This window comes from Pelobates fuscus, chromosome 5, assembly GCF_036172605.1.
Source record: "Pelobates fuscus isolate aPelFus1 chromosome 5, aPelFus1.pri, whole genome shotgun sequence".
In the NCBI taxonomy this organism is placed as follows: Eukaryota; Metazoa; Chordata; class Amphibia; order Anura; family Pelobatidae; genus Pelobates; species Pelobates fuscus.
Window position 1 is genome coordinate 54,881,603 of NC_086321.1, and position 19,412 is coordinate 54,901,014.

General features: G+C 40.5%; 1 protein-coding gene across 3 annotated transcripts in view; it reads left to right on the forward strand.

The window, feature by feature from the left end:
- The window catches only part of DYM (dymeclin), a 337,693-nt gene that overhangs the window by 42,423 nt on the left and 275,858 nt on the right, over positions 1-19,412 (forward strand). For all 3 annotated transcript variants that reach the window (XM_063453857.1, XM_063453858.1, XM_063453855.1), the window contains exon 2: positions 3,870-4,052. In XM_063453857.1, the coding sequence (XP_063309927.1) occupies positions 3,913-4,052 (140 nt within the window). In that variant the 5' untranslated portion in view covers positions 3,870-3,912. The remainder of the gene's footprint in view (positions 1-3,869; positions 4,053-19,412) is intronic.

The window sequence follows — 19,412 nt, forward strand, 5'->3', positions numbered from 1 at the left end:
GAACAACTGTATGCAACAAACTGAAATAACATAATATAAAGTAGAAAAGCCAGATGGCTTAGGAACTTGCTCTGTCTGTTACCACTTTCAAGGCAGTAACCCTTTCTTTTGAACATGTTGGGTTATTCTAGGTACTACAACCACTTCAGTGACTTGAAGTGGTCATGGTTCTTGGAGTCTGTATGTGCTACATTTCAGTTAGAAAGGCTGCACGTTACAGAGTTAAATATCTTTTCTGTCGTGGTGCTGAGGTGCAACTCCACCTCACTGGCACTATCAACGACTGTTCTGATGTTAAACCTGCATATATTTGGCGTCTGCTCTCAGTACACATAGCAGTCTGGCAACAGAGATCAATGGAGGCACGACCTCTGCACTGTCCAAGTCCTCTGCTCAGCCCTTCTTCTGGGACAGCCCTACCACTCCAGTCAGGGAGAGTAATGTCAACAGGGTAGGATTGGGCTGAGGGAGAACTTGACCTTGATACCAATAGCTGCTTCTCTGTTAACTCGTTCAGCCATCACCTCCAAACTTCCCCTGCTACCTCTTGTCTCAAATCCCCTTGGTATCATTTAGATTGCAAGCTCACAGGCGATCTAGCCAAGCACTTTGTATAAAAGAGCTCCAATGGCTAGATATCAGCTTACGGGCAGGGCTTTCTTACCTCTTGTATTTGTCTGTGTATATTGTACATTTCTCCACTAATTGTACAGCGCTGCGGAATCTGTTGGCGCTTTATAAATAGCTGTAATAAAAAAAATAAAAACATGAGTATTTATTCATCTAGGGGCGAGGGATACCCTTTTATTTATTTAATAAAACACTGTTTTTGTTTGTAATCCTTTAAGTAGATAGAATCAAACAACCAGTGTGTCATAGGGAAATACTTTTTTTTATTTTTTTTTATCACATGTGGAGGTGATCTGTTAATATATATAAAAACCTAATACCAGCACCCATTAATTGCTGATATATACCCCCTCAGATTTATGTGTTCGCTTTTCTTAATGTTACCAGATTTCAAATGTTGTTCATTTGCCTGTACTGCATACAGTCTCTTCCCTACAATCCCACAGAGTCCGAACGTCTCTTTCTACTGGAATAACATAACATGAAGCTTCTTCTATGAGGTAACACCTTACAAATGGCTTCAGTCATAGATCTTTGATTAACGAAGATATTGCTTTCGCACATAGGCACAACGGCTGTTTGAAATGTCTTATAAAACAGCAGTTGGGTGAACTTTCAAAAGAGACTATACTTACAAAAGTCGCTTAGCAAGTAGGAAGTGCCTATAGTGGTTGTCTGATTGACAGCCACTAGAGGGAAGTTTAAGCCTGCAATGTAATTATTGCAGTTTCTCAGAAACTGCAATATTTAACGTTGCAGTTTTAAGGGGACAGGATATATAGTGTCCCTTTAAACTATAAGATGTTTAGACCTTTTAATAGGGGCTTGGCGAGTCACTTTATTCAAAGGAACTCTTTAGTCACCATAACCACTACAGATTATTGTAGTGGACTATTATTAAACTCACTGCAGTTTGTTTCATACTGTTTTCAAGAGGTTTAGCGCAAACAGGGCAATTTTTCAGGATCCCAAACCAGTACCTCTGCAGGCTACATCAAAATGAGGAAATTTGCCTTCATTATATTTGTACGAGAGACTCTGAACACTGGAGTATATGAGATTTTAGCTGATCCGAATCAAAATAAAGTTCCAAGCACCAAAATCTCCATTTATCAATGTGCATATATTCTGTCCCTGCATTCTAACAGATTTAAAGGGACACTGTAGGCACCCAGACCACTTCAGCTCATTGAAATGGTCTGGGTGCTATGACCCTTTTGCACTTAGTGCTGCAATGTTTACATTGCAGCTCTAAGTCTGCCCTCTGTGGCTGTTTACTAGACAGCCACTAGAGGGCTTCCAGAATCCAAATGGACTTTTGGTCCATTATCTGACCCTGGACGGCTATTGCCGCGCATGTGCATTAGGTTAGGAGTGTGGGCAGAGCCTGACCCAGCGCACAGGGACATCGGCGCTGGATTCAGGTATGTGGCTGAAGGGGGGCACGAGGGGGTGGTGGCTATTAACCCTATAGTGCCTGGAAAATGGCTTTGTTTTCCTGGCACTATAGGATCCCATTAAGGATTTGTACATATGTCAGTCAGAATACCTTTAGTGACTCAGTCAGGCAATCAATCGGTTAGTCAGAGAGCAACTAGACACACTTCTTAGTGAATAGCTATTTTATAATTATATAATTGAATATTCTGTTTTTGAAAGTATGCATCTAGTTGCTGTTTAAACTTCTGTATGGACTCTGATAAAACCACTTCTTCAGCCAGAGAAATCCACATCCTTATTGTTCTTACAGTAAAAAAAACTTTCCTTTGCCTTAGACTAAATCTTCTTTCTTCCAGTCTACACACATGACCTTGTGTCCTATGTATGGTCCTGTTTGTGAATAGATTTCCACACAATGGTTTGTATTGGCACCGGATAAATTTCTATAATAAATTCAATAATTATACATTTAGTGTCATCATGCCCATTATGGGAATGCCAATAGCTTGGAATCCTTTACATAGGGAATATTTAGGATAATGCTTCTCTGCGAAGTGGCACTGCACATTGACTGCCATCTCTGAGCAACAGGCTCGACAAAGGTTATCATTACTGATGATCTCACTGTGGACAGAGAGGCTTCTTCGGCGAGACCGGGATGGCACTGGGTTAAAGGTCATTTTTGTTATTTTGAGACTTCCAAGGGGGATGTGGGTATCAATAATGTCATCTTTAAAAGGAATACTGTAGTATAAGAATAAATGTATGACCTCACACTAATTGACACAGGGAGTTTTTTTTCATTGTAACTGGCTGTTGAGATTTGCCTAGCTGAAATCCCCCTTTAATCTAATGTTGACAGCCTTTCATTGTACAGCATGCAAACATTGTTTATTTATTTTATTTTTATTAATATTGCTTATTTTCAATGATTACAAAGTTTTACACTTGTTAACAATATTAAGCGAAAGTTCTTGACTGGTCCACTTGTACTCCTAAAAGCAAAAAAGCGTAATGTGTCTTACTAAGTACGTACTAGGTTTCAAGTTTGTATTTATGGCACATAACTTGGGCAAAGAATCTCGACTCAACTGTACTACAGGTCCCTTGCTTCTTTATAAGCGGGCTTTGTGATCTTGTAATAAAGATAACAGGGCTGTTTAGTTTACTAGTCTGCTGTGAAATGTATTATCTAGAGATCCATGGTTTGTGTGAGAATATAAAATGACAGTCTGGATTGAGAAGCTATTGATTTAGCTGCAGGATCTGGTAATATTTTACTAACTTTATAACTGCCACTGGCTGGTATTTACCTCCCTCCCTGCTATAAATCCAAGTGTGTGAACCAAGTTAAAAGACAATATGAGGCAGTGCAGATTTGACTTCTCTGAGGGTTAACAGCAGAATTTCCACATCACCTTTCCATTCCTAGTTTCCAGGTTTTGGGATTTGATTGTTACCAAGCACCAATGCATGGGCTGACATCCAAAAAACTCTGAACTAAAAAGGATTGTTTCAAAAATTGTAGGTGTGTGTTACCATATATAAGGTAAACACAAGACAGTGCCGGATTCATTTTATTTACTTAAATTGGGCTGGACATTCACAAATGTGCTTGTTATTTATTCTCAACAAAATCACCAATACATGGAGAGAGTTACAGTTTCTGGACAGAATCGTTAATTTGGTTTTGTTCTGTAATGTGTATGTTTTGTGTTGGGTTACAATTGAAGTTTGCCCATTTAGTTTACTTTTGAGAATTGGTCATTTACAACCTTTTTTCCACCTTTTTTTGGCAGGGTCTTCATGCAGTAATGTACAGGTTGTTGTACTTCTAGAAATATGGGTGCCAACAGCAGTACCATATACGAGCTCTCGGAGAATGAATACTTGAAGAAGCTGTCTGGAACCGAATCCATCTCTGAGAATGACCCTTTCTGGAATCAGCTTCTCTCTTTCACATTTAGCACCCCTAAAAACAGGTAAGAAGGAAACCTCAAAATGAACAAGTGACATTCTAATAAAAAAGGGAGGCGAGGGGGGGGGGGGGGGGGGGCATAATAAGCAAGCCCTCCCTATATTACACTACAAGACAGAGGGTTTGGGCAAGCACAGAACTAATGCACTTAAAACCATCTTAAAAAGGGAACCTGGTATAAAATAATACCATCCAAAATCACTCTAAATAAAATCCGAACTAACTAAACTATTTAGCAGACATTGAAGAAATCAGCCCCTTATAAGCTTCATAAAAAGAATACAGCTCACCAGCAGGTGATCACTGTGTAATACAGCCTTTTACTTTGCAGCAGAAAACTATTCTCTTGGTACAATTAGTCACAATGTAATACTTCTCTCTTTCCTCTCTGTCAAAGATCAGAATGATGACAAACCTTTATTTTCTAAATAATGTACTTGTTTATGTCATGCAGTAATTTTGAGTGGATGTCACCAGCTTTGCATGTCTAGGTACAGACTGGGTCCCTGCTAAAGCAGCCATTAATAGCCCTCTGACAGCTGATCTCTACATCAGCTGTCAATCATGTTATAGGATTGCATAGGACAACAGACACTTATTAAGTGAGGCTTGGTGCTAGGAGAACCCTGGTGCCGGATTACCTTAAGGAAATTTACTCTAAAGTCATCTCTTCAGCGCAATGTATCTCTGCTCCTGTCCTTCTGCTACTCTCTGATTCTGTGATCAGTGATCTGTCTCGGTCAGACACCACTAATTGGCTAAGAGTGTCAGCTAACGCTGTAAGCTAATCAGTAGCTCCACATTTAGAAACACAGTATTCATAGAAATATACATAGTTTTCTCAAGCTATATTGTGAATTGGCAGCTACTGCTTGGCTTGAGTGTCAGCTGATACACTGTACAGAGCGAATTGGTGCTGTAGAGAAGACTTAAACCATTTCTTAACTGTTAATTTCTCAGAAGTTGATGTGGTGCCCGTAGGTTCCCTTTAAGGCTGTTTTAAGGTAAATGGCATAACAATATCTGGGGCCTGTGTCCTGGTGATCTCTCTCAAGGTAGTCTCCACAATACTGGTTCTGTGATGTAAGAAAAATAGCACTGTCTTGCCAATCTTGAGACCAGCTTCTTTATAGCAATACACTATGCTGTTGGTCATTAAGTACATAATGACAATGGGTAAATACTGCATGTTATAATGGGTTGTAAACAACAAATTAGACAAGTTGACAGTCAGCAGTTACCAAAGCCAGAAATATACTGGCATGCATAATGATATGAATTTATGTGATGATGATAAAAATTTGTTTCTATAGAAAATCAATGGTAATACTCCACATTGATTGCAAAAGGGGGTTCAATTTAGGGCACAGGTTTTCAAGAAGTATATTACAAAACTGGTTGGCCATAATAATAATGGAAGATTTTAGTTAAAATGACACTGTCATCCCCCCCTAAAAATCAGTATTTCTTAAAGATAGAATCTTTATAAAATACTCATTATGACTGTGATACTGATACTAGTCTCACGCACATTTTTTGGCTGTTATAACTCTCTTCTTATTCGCTACGTGTGGGAGGACGGTAGACTAAGGCTTAAAGGGATACTTCAGATTCCTAAAGTACTTTAGCTTCGTATTCAGGCGACTCATTTGGCGTGAATAGTATTATGGCACAATGCGAGCTTGCAAAGGATCCAACGCAATTTAGAACAAACTGTAGCAAAGGTATGTATTCCAGCCGTGGTATGTTTCGATGCTGCCAGGGAAATTATTGCAACGCAACCATCTTTTTGGAGGGAAGCTGAAAGTGTGGCATCTGCATTGATTCAAATGATCACTTGTGACTCAATTTGGCTCAGTGTACCCACACGCTTAGGGAAGATGACGGCACATTATGAGTAAGTCTTGTCATAGCACCTAAATTAAACATCTGGTCATGCCTTCTCAATGTTGCGAAGTCTAAAGTGTTAGTCCTAGGATATTCTTCATTAATATAGATGTTTCTTGGATTGTACTACATTTCTATACTGTCTTATTCTGTGTCACGTTTAAAATTGAAAATAAAGATTGTCAAAAAAACAAAAACCTTCCCGCAATCGATTCCTCTTCTCTCCCTCTGTCAGGATCTATTCTTCATTACTCCTGCCTGCTCTAGTATTCTTTAAAACAGAAGACAAAGTAGGGACTATTTTGTCTTGTGGAGGTTTCCTATGCCTGACCAGCGGAGGAGCAAAGTGTGCTTCATTTCCTGTGGTCAGAAATTTTTTCCCTTTCCTCCGTGATCTTGCTAAATGTAATCCTCCTCCCCACCCCCCACAGGTGACTAGGGGTCACCAAGCCCCTAGCCACCCTCCTCCCAAAAATGTTTTAAACAAGATCTACCCCCTCACCCTAAAAATAGTGAGGGAGGAACAAGAAAACTAACTACCTGTAAATAAAAAATAACTTTCCATTTGATGTCTTCTTTTTTCTAAAATCTCTTTTTTTTTTTTTTTTTCAGCCTCCGAAAAGGCTAAATAAAAATCCATAATACCCGTTGCAACTGTTAAAAAAACAAAACAAAACAAAAAACTCATGGGTGGACAATAGGTCCACCCCATTTTCATTTAGGAGGTCAATAGGTCCCCCCATTTTCATTTAGGAGGACAAGAGGTTCCCGCCCCCACTTTCATTTAGGGCCCCCACCCGCCGCTCATGGGTGGGAGCCGGGGTGGGGACAATAGGTCCCCCCGATTTTCATTTAGGGCCCCCACCTGCTAGGGGACACTAAGGGGCTTTTTTAAACAGTGAGCAGCCCCTGGCTGCTTACTCTTTAGTTGACATGCCCCTACTTGCGGCATAGTGAGTAGGGACATTCGGGAGATTTTAATCTTCCTTATGCTATTATTGACCCCGGTAGAGTGAGGGAGGACATGGGGGGCTTAGGAAGTAGCGGGGAGCAGGGGAATGAGAAAGAAATGAGGGGGGAATATAGGAGTCTGGTTGAGGGTAAGGAGCCAACTACTGTATAACAACTGACCAAGGATAATGTGAATTATATTTAGCAGCATTTAAACAGCAGCTAGGAACTACGTGTTTTTCATGATTGAAAATATTTCCCATCATGCACTTTGCTTCTTCCTGAATGATCTCTGCTTATTTTTTCAACTTATTTTTAATCATCACCAATATCTGCAAAATAAACAAAACAAAATCAAAGTATTACAATTAAATGACAGTAGTTTTAAATTGTATGCTAAGCTGTTTGAATATTGCAATATTTTATTTGACAAATTTAAAACGTTAACATTTAGTAGAGTGGTCCCATTGTGATTTTTAACTTGCGAGCAGTTGATAAGGGAAACGCTAGGTGGTGCTCTTGAACAGCAGATAAACATTTCTAATAGGCATGATGTGGTATTTTCAGACGTGTTGACTTGTTCTGTTATTGCAGCCACTGTCCTATCCTGTGCAATTAGATATGATCACTTTGTAAATGTGACTGACTGTATATATAGTGTCTACTAATTATGAAAGATGTGCTTGCAAATTATGATAATGTTTAAAGTGCCTTATTCTTAAATAGAAGATAAATCAAACACTTGTAAAAGTTGTTATAATCAGATCACATTAATAAACGGTTTATCCTACACTGACGCATGAGATGTCTCTTTTAAAACTCATTCTATCTTTTGATTTCACCATCCTGTCACTTGACTCCCGTTTGATAACTTTAGCTGACGGTAACCTGAACTCTCTGGTTGCCTGTGATTAAAGTTTCCGAACGTCTTTTACCTATACATCTGTTGTGTGGTTGCAACTCCTATCCTTCTCATCTCTCCATAATCAATTTTGCCAGCAAAAAATATAGGTAACATTGTATTTTATCTTTAGATCATAGTGTAGATCAAGGATAGGCAACCTCAGGCACTCCAGATGTTGTGGACTACATTCCCCATAATACTGTCAAAGTTGTAGTCCAAAACATCTGGAGTGCCGGAGTTTGCCTACGCCTGGTGTATATCTTCTCTTTTTTGTTTTTATAATCGGCATGTATTGTACCTGCAATGTGTGAGAATGTATCTATATATTCCTGTAATGCCTAGCTAGCTGTATTTAACAAAGTCGAATATATATTCCCACATTTTTTTTCAGGGATAATGTGTGCAATGTTGTAGGAGGTTGAGGATAGATTTGCTGGCTTCAGTTTAAATACAGATCTAGGTACATATGTCATTTAAAGGTCCCCCCAGACTAGGTGGACTTTTACAAAATACATTTTTAAAAAATCAGCCTCAAAACATAAAATTCTGTAAAATCACACTGCCAATATTTGTTATTGATTTATTAATAAATGCAAAAAATAATATATATTACATTTTTCTTTACATGTTCATGACTGATACTTCTGCTTATTGACCCTGAAAAAAATCTATTAAATTTTAATTCATGTACTAGACCTGCATAAACTTGACGTATATATTTTTTTCTTACTCTGCTGTGAAAGCGTTAACGTAGTGTACTAATCAGATTAACCTCCACACTTGCCATGAAGCTTTACAGGTACTTTCATTTTAAAATGACTTTTGAAGTGAAGAGTTTACTTTTGCCAACAAAGAAGCAAACCTTCCAAATGATTCCTTTGACAAAACCGTGACCATTTCATTTTTTAATTCCAAGCTAAAAAAGAAGAGTTAAGAATGACACCTTAACTAAACTGTGTTAGTGTAAATGTTTAATAATGTTGCATGTTGCTCCATGTCTGCTGTTTTGGATGCAACACAGGAAAATGGTTAATACCCTCATGTGCGGATGCGTAGCTGCTTTCCGGCAGCAGTGTGTATTGTTATGTTAAACGGTGTCTCAATAAAGTGGGCTCTGTAACATGAGCTTAGTCATTAGCTTGCAGGCTGTGTGGGGATAAACCAACAAATTCTTGAACTGAGGCCTACAATTGATCAACGAAATTGACTTTTCTTCCTGAAAAAACGTTCCAGTGTTTGCCTTCTCACCAGTGTGCTTGAGAACAGTGCGAAGTCTTTCTCGGGCTGCCTGTGTGGTTAAATTCAGGGATTCACATAATCACATTTAATATTCGTTTCCCATCTTTACCTTCATTCACTCTTCTACTTCCTTCCTTCATTAATGAACCAGCTCTTCCTGCCGGCTTTGTGGTCAAAGCAAAACCAATATCTGGTGCCGGTGCTTTTGGTCTGGTGCCACCTCATGAATCTTGACTGATGACGCTTAAGACTTCCACTGGACTCATGGTAAATGCAGTCTTCATAACAGAGTAATTGTTCGGACGAATTCACTTAAGCCTTGGAGTGCATTTTTGCTTGTATGGCAATTTATCTAGCACTTCCTGTTGAGTTGTCGTCTCCTTGCTTTTGGATACATCTCTTTAAAGATCTCTTGTCCTTTCTGTAACACTTGGAGTTACACATTAATTGGCGTATTTTTTTTTTACCAGTACTTGAGGGGATTCTCATAATGCACTAGAATGTGAGGTCTGGGAATCTCTCCGGATGCATTAAGGACATTTTCCAGAAGTTTCATTTGACAAGATGCTCTGATTGTGTTTTCATGCTGGCTCAATGAGCTACACATCCAGCTTTACAGTAAAGCTGGCAGCATAAGTTAAACTGTGATTATTAGCAAAAGTAGAAGATTGAATTAGGAACGTATTTAAACTGTGCACAAGTAGTACTGCTAAGGTACAATGTCAAGTTAAGCTTACAGAGTGAATTTGGCAGCAAAGTCTTAAAATGGAACACTTGGAGGGGGGGCGTGGCCGACAACGGAGCTGAACGGTCGCATATCTGTGGAGCTCCGTCTCGGCCCCACGGATAAAGAGGCTAAAAATAGACATTTCAGCTATACAATTCCCCAACTTACCCGCCACCCGAAAGCCGACAACATGGGGCGCAAACACAAAAATAATCCATGTGGAGCGACCCGCGGCACCCGACATTCGGATCGCCTTCCAGAGGCCTACTCAATCGCGGCCGGCTAAGATGGCGCCGGAACCGCACATGGCGCTGGAAACCTCAGTCCCAGGACGAAAGAGACTCGCAGACCTCACTCCAACCCGAGGACACCCCTCACATGTCTGACACGGACGACGATGACTCCCCGTCCACAAAAGGGGACATCAAGAGGCTGCTAACCGACCTCAGACAACTCTGGAAAGCTGACCTAACACCTACATGATAACACAGAAAGGCTGGATAAGCTCACCGAACAGGTCCAACGCCTACACAATACGGTGGTCTCGCTGGAGTCCAGACACCGCCGTCGCAACATACGTATGAGGGGCATCCCTGAAACGGTGAGCGACGAAGACCTGCTACCCTTCACCCGGAGGCTTGTTTCTTCAATGGGCCTCAGATGTAACACAGACACCCCAATAATCTTAACCGCTTTCCGGGTGCGCAAATCGCCAGCGGCACCAGCAGGGGCCCCCAGAGACGCCATAGCCACAACCAGAGACGTTGCAGCGAGAGCCGCCATTATGGCCAGCTCTAGAACCCTGGGGACAGTGAAACTAGAGGGCTGGGAGGTGGCCTTTTACAGTGACCTTCCCTTCTCGGTCCTTGCTGCTAGGAGGCAACTAGCACCAGTCGCTAAGTAATTAAGAGATCTCTCTGTCCGCTATAGATGGGACACAGCGGGCTCACTGGTGGTACATCGGGGCACCGAGGCAATCACTCTGACCCCCAATGATGATCCAGAGACTCTCCTCAAAAGCCTTGGCACGACTGCCCCCAAGCACGGCAAGAGCAGTACAAAACGCAACAATTAAGAGGACTTAATGACCGTGATCTACGGAGGCTGGTGACTGCCTACTCTCGACCTCCAGAGCCATCACCGCTAGACAGCTTTCCCCACTGATGTTTAAATTGTTTAATTGTTTCAAATGTTTTACCTAATTTCTTTGACATAGAGTTTACACTGCGGCCAGATAATCCCAAACACAGGGCAAGCTGTACTACATCCAGCGCCCTACTCGCCTAACTGCCCTTACACACACATAGATCAGGGCTGCGAGAACGCCGACGCCAGGCAGCCCCACTAAGCGACACTCTCAGCACACAATTAGCAGTATACAGCATGAAGTCGCCCATTATATGCATTCACATGACACCGTTACTATAACTAAGGATGTGTAAGGCTCATGACTGTACTACCGTATATGACTATGCTTATAACCACAATGCTTTGTTACTTGTTTATACTATTTCACATATAATGAGAGATGTATATCATATGTACAAAACCAATAAAATATAAATTAAAAAAAAAAATGGAACACTTGGCTGCAACAATCCACTGATTTCCATTGTGATTGCTACACATCTAGAGCTTTGTCTCAGAGCTGCCAGTGTTTCAGACACCCTGAAGAAACTGGTTGTCACAATGAATCTGGGATATGTGCATCATTTAGCTTGTTTGTATATTCCTATATGCAACCCTTTGGTATAACTATTGCACTCTGATTTGGTATTTGTAAGGCTGAAGAATTATTACCTCAGGCCAGCATTATTGCTGCTGTAATATAACTATGCATTATGCAACTCTCTTATTTAGTAAAATAAAGTTTAACCTGTAATAATGTTGCTTCTTAGAGTAAACCAGCAATGCGTTGCACACCTCTATGGCACTCATACAATTAAATACCGGTACTTATTACTGATTCTGTGACACTGGCCTACTCCTCATGCTGCCTCTTTCCTGCCCCTGCTGCTGCACAGTCCCTTTTTACAGTTATTTCAAACAGGGTCTATACCATAAATGGTGAAAAGCAGCCACATGGCATTTGCTTGTCAAAATTCTGTGGTCAGAAACGTGTTGATGATTGGGGAAGTCGCTCTGATAGCTCCCCGGGCAGTGACCTGCAGTACGCTGTGTGAATTGATCTAAGCTATAGGACGCTGGTCTCCAAATCTTTAGAGGTTACAGAGTGCCGCAATGGCCAGAGTTTTTATGCTGAAAGTACCAGCAAGTGACATGTAGGCAATCTGGGCGGTATGCCAATCAGGTGGCAGAAGTGGAGTCTGTGCACTGCGGTGTGTGTCGGAATTTGAATTTTGGTGCTTAATTTGAATTTAAATTATGGTACTAAATTTGAATTTTTGAAAGCCTATTTAAGCTGTGCTAACCTGTCTGACAGCAAATGTCCACTGTGTCACCAACCCCACTATCCTAAGGTTTTTAAGGGGAGATAATTTTAAGTCTCTTCCTTGAAGGCTTCTAGTATATTTGTGTGTTTTTTACATTTTTATTATATGCTTTTATTTTCAGATGTCTAGCCCTACCTCACCAGACAAACCGGAGAAAGATAAAATGACCTCCCCTGTGAAGAAGAAGGAATCATACAAGTCTAAGCATTAAGCCTGTAGCGAGAGCACTACGACACTAAGCTGAATTCTTGAAAAAGACAAAGCAGAAGGAGATGCAATGTTTTTTTGAGCTGGTTTTAATAGAATCTCTCTCAAACATTTAAAAAGTTTAAGGAGTCAGCGGTAAAAACCAGAGAGACTGTATCTGTCCAGGACAGATCCGTAAAGAGACGCAAGAGAAGCAAGTCCTCTTCTTCGTCTGACTTATCCTCTGGTGAATGCTCTCCCTCATCTGTATCTGATGTATCCAGACAAGACTCTAATGTGGATTCAGGTTTCTCACTAAAAGTGCTGAATAAGTTTATCAAAGAGGTTGCAGGTACTATGCAGGAAGGTGAAACTTCAAAGAAAAAAGTAAAGTTTTTCCCATACATACTAAACGTCTGGAATTGGTTCAACGGGAATGGAAAACCCATGAAAAAAGGGCATTAATTTCCAAACATTTTAAACAAATGTTCAAGCTACAGGAAAAGGAGAATTGGGAACATCTACAAAAGGTGGACATTCAGATGGCTCAACTTTTGAAAATGACCACTATTCCTATTGGGGTAGTGGCAGGCCACAAAGACCCAATAGACAAGTGGGGCAGAATAATCCTGCAGAAGAGTTTTTAAAGTGGCCGGTTTTCAGTACAAAGCAACTATGGCTGGGCCGTCAGTTGCTAGAGCACAGAGTAAGTGACTACAATCAACAGGAGATCGTATATTGGAAGAATCAGAAAGCATTGGCGCATCTGATAAAGAACATCAGACTGGCGAAGGAATGTTCGATTTTATATGTCTGAGGAAGTACTCAAGCTGTCTGCTCGTATTATGGACTTGTCATCTGTTGCCAGAAGGGCTTTAAGGCCCTGATCATGGATGGCGGATACAGCATTTAACCATTTTACCATTTGAAATTTAACCAAATTTACCATTTGAAAGAAGTAAGCTGTTTGGTACTCCTTTAGAAGAGTTCATAAAACTAGTGTCTGAAACCAAGAAGGCTCTTCCCCAAGACAGAAGAAATCGTAGAATAGGAGATTCCCACCTAAAAAAAATAATCAAAGATCATTTCAATGTAATGACCGATCATGCAATTTTCGTAGACAGAAGTTTTTATACTAGAAAAGTGGGAGGAGGACTGCAGTGGTTCAGGCAAGCATCGGAGCTTACAACAACAAATACTTTGATTTAAAACACAAAGCAGATGGGTACAGAATCAAGTTTTTGGAAAGACCCACTCCAGATTTTCTCATTTTTTTCCTACCCACCTCCGTTAAAAACAAATTCGCTTCTATCAGATTTCCTGAATCCCTGATTCTCTTACGAAAAGGAGTTATCGAGAAGATCCGAAAGCAACAAGAATTACCTTTTGACCACATGCTACAAAAAGGAGACTATATGGCGACTCTGGATTAAAGGGACACTATCGTCACCAGAACAACTACAGCTTATTGAATTTGTTCTGGTGAGTAGAATAATTACCTTCAGGCTTTTTGCTGTAAACACTGTCTTTTCAGAGAAAATGCAGTGTTTACATTACAGCCTAGTGATAACTTCACTGGCCACTCCTTAGATGGCTGTTAGAGATCCTTCCTGTGTCATGGCTGCCTAAAATGCATCCAAACATTCAGTGTCTCCTCCCTCTGCATGCAGATACTGAACTTTCCTCATAGAGATTCATTGATTCAATTAATCTCTATGAGGAGATGCTGATTGGCCAGGGCTGTGTTTGAATCATGCTGGCTCTGCCCCTAATCTGCCTCCTGGTCAGTCTCAGCCAATCCTATGGGCAAGCATTGTGATTGGATCAGGCTACCACTTCTGAAGATGTCAGCAGACTGCTTGCTTGTTTTTCTGAGGCAAACCGCATGCAGATCTACAGCTTTAGGCTTGAATACAGAAAGATTTTGCCATATTTACGGAGGCATGAGGGGGTCCAGGGTGGCTAGATGGTGGTATTAACACTATATGGTCAGGAATACATGTTTGTGTTCCTTACCCTATAGTGATCCTTTAAAAAGAAACCTATTTACATATGGCCATTGAAGTCAGTTCAAAAATATGTCATATCTCTCCGTTGCAGGCACCAGTGGTAGCCAAGCGTCAGCCCTCGGGATCACCAGCTGCTCTTGTGTGGCTGTGCACAATGCACTCTACTCCCTCATTCTTGTAGGACACACAGCGATCTCCAGCTCCAAATACTGGCAGTCACAGGTCACGCAATGTTTCTATGGCAACCCAGTGCCTAGTGCAACAGTCCTTAAAGTTACATGACCGTGCAGTTATGTGTGTTTTTATAGATAAAGTTTTATAGGCTCATAATTATGGGACACACCAGGCGTATACCCCTTTGTGTGATTTGGCCCAGGGTGATAATGCTGTCCAATAGCATGATGGCTATCCCTATATATTCTTCCCTCTTCCTTGTGGTAATTGCCTGTTGTGGTTTCTGTTACCCGCATGTGTGTTCTGAGTTTTAGTGTTCTTGTTGCCGACTGGCTTAGTTTAGACTATTCTGCTTTTCTAGTATCTCGGACCCTGGCTTGTTATTTCGCTAGTTTACTTTTTGAGTCCTTGACCTTGGCATACATTCTGCCACTGTATTTTCAGTGTATTTAGAGCACACGTTAATCCTGGCCACTCTAAGGTCTGATATATGTAAACTCACTATTTCTTTTACATCACACTTACTGTTACACTATTGAAAGGGTTAAAAATGAAGTACATGACTACTGTACATGGACAAGACTACATTATTAGAAACGGCAATTGTTAAATGTCAGATTAAAGTGAAACCTGTCACAGACCATCAAATAAATAACCTTTTGACCTCGCTACCAGAAATACATGTTGTTGGTTGCGGAATAAGCAATATCGTGTTTAGTTGATGTGATCTTGTCATGTTACTTTTGCTGTGACTTCTGTCTATAAATATGTTTGCCCGAGCCTTAATACATTGCTAGTAGCCCAAATTGAAACACGTTGTCTGTCTATCACTGAAAGGCTCTCCCCGGATGTTCGGTCCAAAAGTTAGGTGCATGGAACGCTTTGCCCAGCAGTTTATTATGACCCCAACAACTATTCTCTGTGTGATTGGGTTACCCCATCCTGACAAATATATTTGAGATTCACAATCAAGTCAGGGAGGAATATTTTGCATTTCCAGTTCAAGGCCCTTCTTTTCAGCCTGGCTTCAGCTTCCTTTGGCAGGTTCTCTGTAAAAAAAAAAAAAAAAAAAAAAAAAAGTGTGTTTCCATCGACGCATTCCTAGATGATTGGTTCCTCAAAGCCGAATCAAAGAGTCAATTATGGATCAACATTCAAACCACAATACAGACACTACAAGAGCACAGTTGGAACATCAGCTGTGAGAAGTCTTCACGTTTCCTAATAGATTCGGTTTCTGGGTCTGTTCTGCTTTTAGTGGATTCCAAATCCCTCTCACTTCATCTACCTGCACAGAAAATCTAGAAAGAGACATCTTTTTTTTCAGAAACAGGTTCCATCAGCAATGCCTCGAGTACTCTGAGTGTTCTCACCTCTTCCATTCTGGCAGTGAAGTGGGACAAGTGCAGATGAGACCTCTACAAGGAACATTTTGAGGAACTGGTGAAGAAACTAAGAAGCTCTAGTTGCAGAATTCAATTCGGCCACAAAAGTTTGGAACAAACTAAACTGTTGAAGGGGCTCAAAGTTTTTGTCTCTAGGATTATCCTTTCAACCAAAGGAATGGCTCACTATCACAAGGTCGCCTCAAAGTTTGGCTGGGGCGCACTTCTGAAAACACATCTACGGCAGGGCATTTGATCTGCAGAGGATGCAAGTAAAACCTCCAATTACAGAGAGATGAAAGCCTTTCTAAATGCAGTTTTGGCATTCAAGCCACGGATTACAAAACGATCGGTCAATATTCAGTCTGACCACATCACGTCAGTTACCTAAACAGACAAGGAGACTCAAAGGTCAGATCTCTTAATCTTCTCTGTTCACAGATCATGTGTTGGACACAGAGGAAGTTCAAATCCCTCACAGCAACACGTCAGAGGACTGGACAACGTCCTAGTGGACACAATCCGAACGGTCCCTACAATAAGAGGTATTTGTAATTCTAGTAAAGAGATTTGGTCTGCCCAATATAGATCTCATGGCAACAAGAAAGAACAGGAAGGGTACCAGTTTTCGCATCATTCTACAGACGAGATTACCCTTTGTTCTTAAACAGCTTCAAGATGGCATACGTGTTTCTGCCCATTGCTTTGATATTGTGGATCCTACAGAAAATAAGAACAGACAGAGCTATGGTTTTGGCCATTATTCCATACTGGCCGAACCGCAGAAGGTTTCGGAATTGAAACAGATGATCCTGGCATCGTGGGAACTACCAACATCAGAATTTTCGCAAGACATTTTTCAAATATTCAGAATGACGGTTTGGCTTCGGCGAGGCTGATTCTAAGAGAGTAAAGTGATAGACATTGTCCTTAATTCCACAAGGAAATCCACATCCAAGATTTGCCTGAGAATATGGAAAACATGTTTCATCTGGTGTTGGGATCATGACTGCCTGAATATCGCTCATGCTATTCAAACGATTCTCCGTTTTCTGCAAAATGGTTTTGCTACTGGGCTTAGTGTTTTTGATCCTAAAAGTTAAATTTCAACACTCAGCCATTCCTGATTATGAATTTAGCCTCCCATGTATTCATTAGAATTTAATTATTATTTTTTTTTTTTTTAAAGCAGTTAAATTCAGGCAGCCTTCTCACAAGTCATTCCCATCTACTTAGGATTTGTCAGTTGTGCTCAAAGCTCTGTCAGTCTCACTTTGAACCTTTGGAAGAAGTTTCTTTTAAGATGGCTTTTCTGGAGGCGATTACATCTGCCATAAGGGTAGGTGAAATTCAGGCACTTTCCTCTGCGGAAGAATTTACCAACTTTCATCAGGACAAAGTGGTTTTGCACCAGAACAGTCATTTCTGCCTAAAGTCCTGTCAAAAACTAATTGTAATCATCCCATATTATTTACTTCATTTTGCCAGTCTCCTTCATAACCTAAGGAAGGAAAATGTCACTTTCTGGATGTCAAACGAGCTCTGGAAATTTACCTTTATCCTTTAGCTGCCCCCAGGTCTTCCGATCACCTGTCTGTGAATTTTCATGGAACATATCTATGCAAAGAAGTCTCTAAATGTACTATTGCCAGATGGCTGACCCATACTGTTAAATTGGCATATGGGGTCAATGGCCATATATTACCTTTTCCAGTGAAGGCACACTCCTCCAGAGCGATGGGAGCATCCTGGGCTGAAAAGGCTGCAGCATCTCCAAAGATATTTGCGAAGCAGCAACTTGGTCATCTTTTAACACCTTTATCACACATTACAGGCTAGACATGTTTTCTTCTTTAAAAGCTGCTTTCAGCCTAAGGTTCTCCAGGCTGTCGTCTTGTGATTCATCCACCCTTTTCGGGGTCTTTCTATATCCCAATGGTACTGCCACTACCTGCTAGGATAAACTAAAATTTTACTTGCCGTTAATTATTTTTCCTTAATGTAAAGGCAGCACAGGCTTCCTCCCAATTTTCTTTTATTAAAGTTATTTTGCAGCGTTTTGGTATTTCTTGTAAGGACTGAGGTGTCTCTGGGAATACCAGTATTTAAGTAAGAGTAGGAGGGGTTGTCCAGCATTAGAAAGTTTATCCCAGTGATACGGTCACTATATTAATAAAATAAAAGGATTTTTGGTAAGTAATATTGGTAAATATACAGTCAGTGTTCTTTTAATGTCTGTTTTTAGTGAATAAATCCCCTTAGTGAATAGAGAGCCCAGTCTGCTAAACTTCCACTGCTGTAGTCCAAAATTAATATTTTATTCCTACTTCGTTTTAATGTAGACCAGGGTAAAGATATCATTGTTCACAGGGCTACTTCCATTAATATTTGGAGCCAGTTTGCCTTATTGGTCCACGCTATGCGTCTTCCAGCTTGGCTGTGTGTTCTTAACCCAAGTAAAAAGAATATTTTTGTCATCCGGGTTCCACTAGACCCCCAGATTTGGGGGGTGCTATCTGTCCTCAAATAGCCGATTCTAACTGTTATATGTAGTGTGTCTCAGAATAATCTCTAGAGCATGGAGTAATAAAACTGACATTCTGATACTGAGCAGACTTTTTATTATAAACATCCTTACTATATAGAATGATGATAAAGCCACATTTCTTTAACAGGCATTGCCAAGAATAAAAAAAAGAGAATTTCTCTCTAGCAAGCTTCAGTTAATACAGATACACACTAGCTAATGCGTATAAGGCGATGCCAAACCCACAAGTACTTACTGCACACAGTTACCATAAGAAGGGGGATTTTAAGGAACAGACGTTACTGTGTATCAGCTTTTAGCATTTGGGATCAGACAACCCTTCCTTTTTAAATTATAAATTTTTTTTTAGACTCTTTAATAAAATCATTCAATCTTATTTACAGGAGTAGTAGTAATATAGATTTAAAAAAAAAAAAATAGGAAAACACAAGTTTTGCAAGATTTCCAATCTTGTTCCAAAGACTTCAGTATTAAGGAGTACAGAGCTGTGTTGTTAGAACTCTACTGGGCTCCTCCTCCTTTTTTTATACAGATAAAACACACTGTGGGCAGGCTACATTTTTGGTTTATTTCGTAGCCAAACTGCCCCAGTAGACAAAGACAGCCAGGAACTATGTTGTTATTATATTATTTTTAAAGGGCCAACAAATTCTATAGCGATGTACAATGGGTGGACTAACACACACGTATTTGTAACCGGACGAGTTGGACACACATGAACAGATGGATAGAGGGAGTTGGGTATAGTGACACAAAACGTAAGTGTAGAGTAGAAAAGTAGGTTGCTAGGATAGTATTCACTGAGGGCTTAGTGTTTTGATGAAAGTTGCAGGAAAGGCATTGGGGTGCGGGGAGGGAAAGCTGTTGACAGTTTAATTGATATGCTTTCCTGAAGAAGTAC